Below are 1,361 nucleotides of genomic sequence, written 5' to 3'. Positions count from 1 at the left end.
TGGGTGGGGCAACAGTCACGCCTGTAGAAATTCCTGTTGGGTCTTACAGAGGCAGGGTTGGATTTGAGGGAGTTTTGAAAAGTCAAGAGTCATCTTCATAGTTCTTAGATACTTCTGTCTAGAGACCGCAGACACAGGTAGATGCTGACAGTTCTGTGGGCACAAGGACCCAGTTCCTAGGAGACACGCACGCTCTCAAGGCGTGGATGCACAGCGACACAGACTCTCAGTCACACACTCCCACAAGCCCAAACAGACCTGACGCAGCCCTAGTGACATAGATAGGCTCACTCTCCTTGACACGTTCGCTCCCTCACTCACGTCCTGACGTCCTGTGGATGTTGAGACAGGTTGCTGGGAAGGAGGAGTGGCTTGGTCAGATGAGGCTGGCGATGCTGGATGTGGTCTCATGACGCTGGCCGGCAGACAGCTGCCCTGAGATGCTGAAGATGCTGCCACTGCCACTTCGGCCGCCGTAGGTGGAGGGGGCAGCTGTTCGAAGGAGGGGGCAGTATCCACTCATGCCAACCTGATACATCAACAAGCCAAGCAGCAGGAGTGAGCCTGAGGCGGCCAGAGCAATGCCCACTGACAGCATGGCAGCCAGCGGCTGGGTGGGGGCTGGGGCGGCAGCCAGCCCGGCCAGAGTCAGTCCTGTGACCAGCAACACCAGGCCGCTGAGCAGCACCACGAGGGCATCGGCACCTCCGCCGCTGCGCAGCAGGGCCACGTGGTGGGGCTGACGCACGCAGTTCATGTCCTGCACCGCCGAACTCATCAGTTGCTTCACCAGCACCAGCAGGGCTAGCAAACAGAGCACTGTGCCCGATGCCAGCCGCCACTCGCCCGAGCGACTGCTGGTGGAGGACAGCAGTGCCACACCGCCCGCCCCGCAGCTGGCCACTAGGACCACGGCCACGGCGAAGCAGAGTGCCGAGCGCCTCGGCTGCTGGGACCACCATAGCTCCACCTGCTCTGCCAGCACGTCTGCGGGCAGCCCCCTGCCCACTGGGGCACCCACCGGGGCACCGGCCTCTCCTTGAGACATGACTTGGTTTGGCAGAAGTCAGAGGGTCGGCTTCAGGGCCTAATGTGACTCATGACCGGGGGCCCCAACTACCTGCTTGTCAGTTAGAGGCCCAGAGTCCTGTTTCTTTCACAGCCCAGACTATACAGCTCACCATTACCTGTAGGAAGGAATCACAGTTTTCACCTCTCCAGCCCTTATCTTCCTCCTGGGAGTCGTGGAAAACTCTCCCCTCAAATCCTCTGGGGAAGCTCTCTCCCAGTGACCGAGGAAAACCCCTCTCCCATAAGGCACCCCCCCCCCTTGCCCTGCACCCAGGGACTCGCCCTTGCCC

The 1,361-nt window shown here is 60.7% G+C and overlaps 1 protein-coding gene across 1 annotated transcript; it reads right to left on the bottom strand.

The window, feature by feature from the left end:
- Nucleotides 1-376: 376 nt before the first annotated feature.
- On the bottom strand, nt 377-1,048 carry TMEM125 (transmembrane protein 125). The gene has a single exon (XM_006886542.1). It carries the CDS (start codon nt 1,046-1,048, stop codon nt 377-379), a length of 672 nt encoding a protein of 223 aa, XP_006886604.1.
- Between the last annotated feature and the right edge of the window lie 313 nt (nt 1,049-1,361).

Source organism: Elephantulus edwardii, unplaced genomic scaffold, assembly GCF_000299155.1.
Source record: "Elephantulus edwardii isolate Elephantulus edwardi_28Jun2011 unplaced genomic scaffold, EleEdw1.0 scaffold00049, whole genome shotgun sequence".
Taxonomy (NCBI): domain Eukaryota; kingdom Metazoa; phylum Chordata; class Mammalia; order Macroscelidea; family Macroscelididae; genus Elephantulus; species Elephantulus edwardii.
Note: the sequence above shows the minus strand (reverse complement) of the source record. Positions and strands in the feature narration are given on the sequence as shown.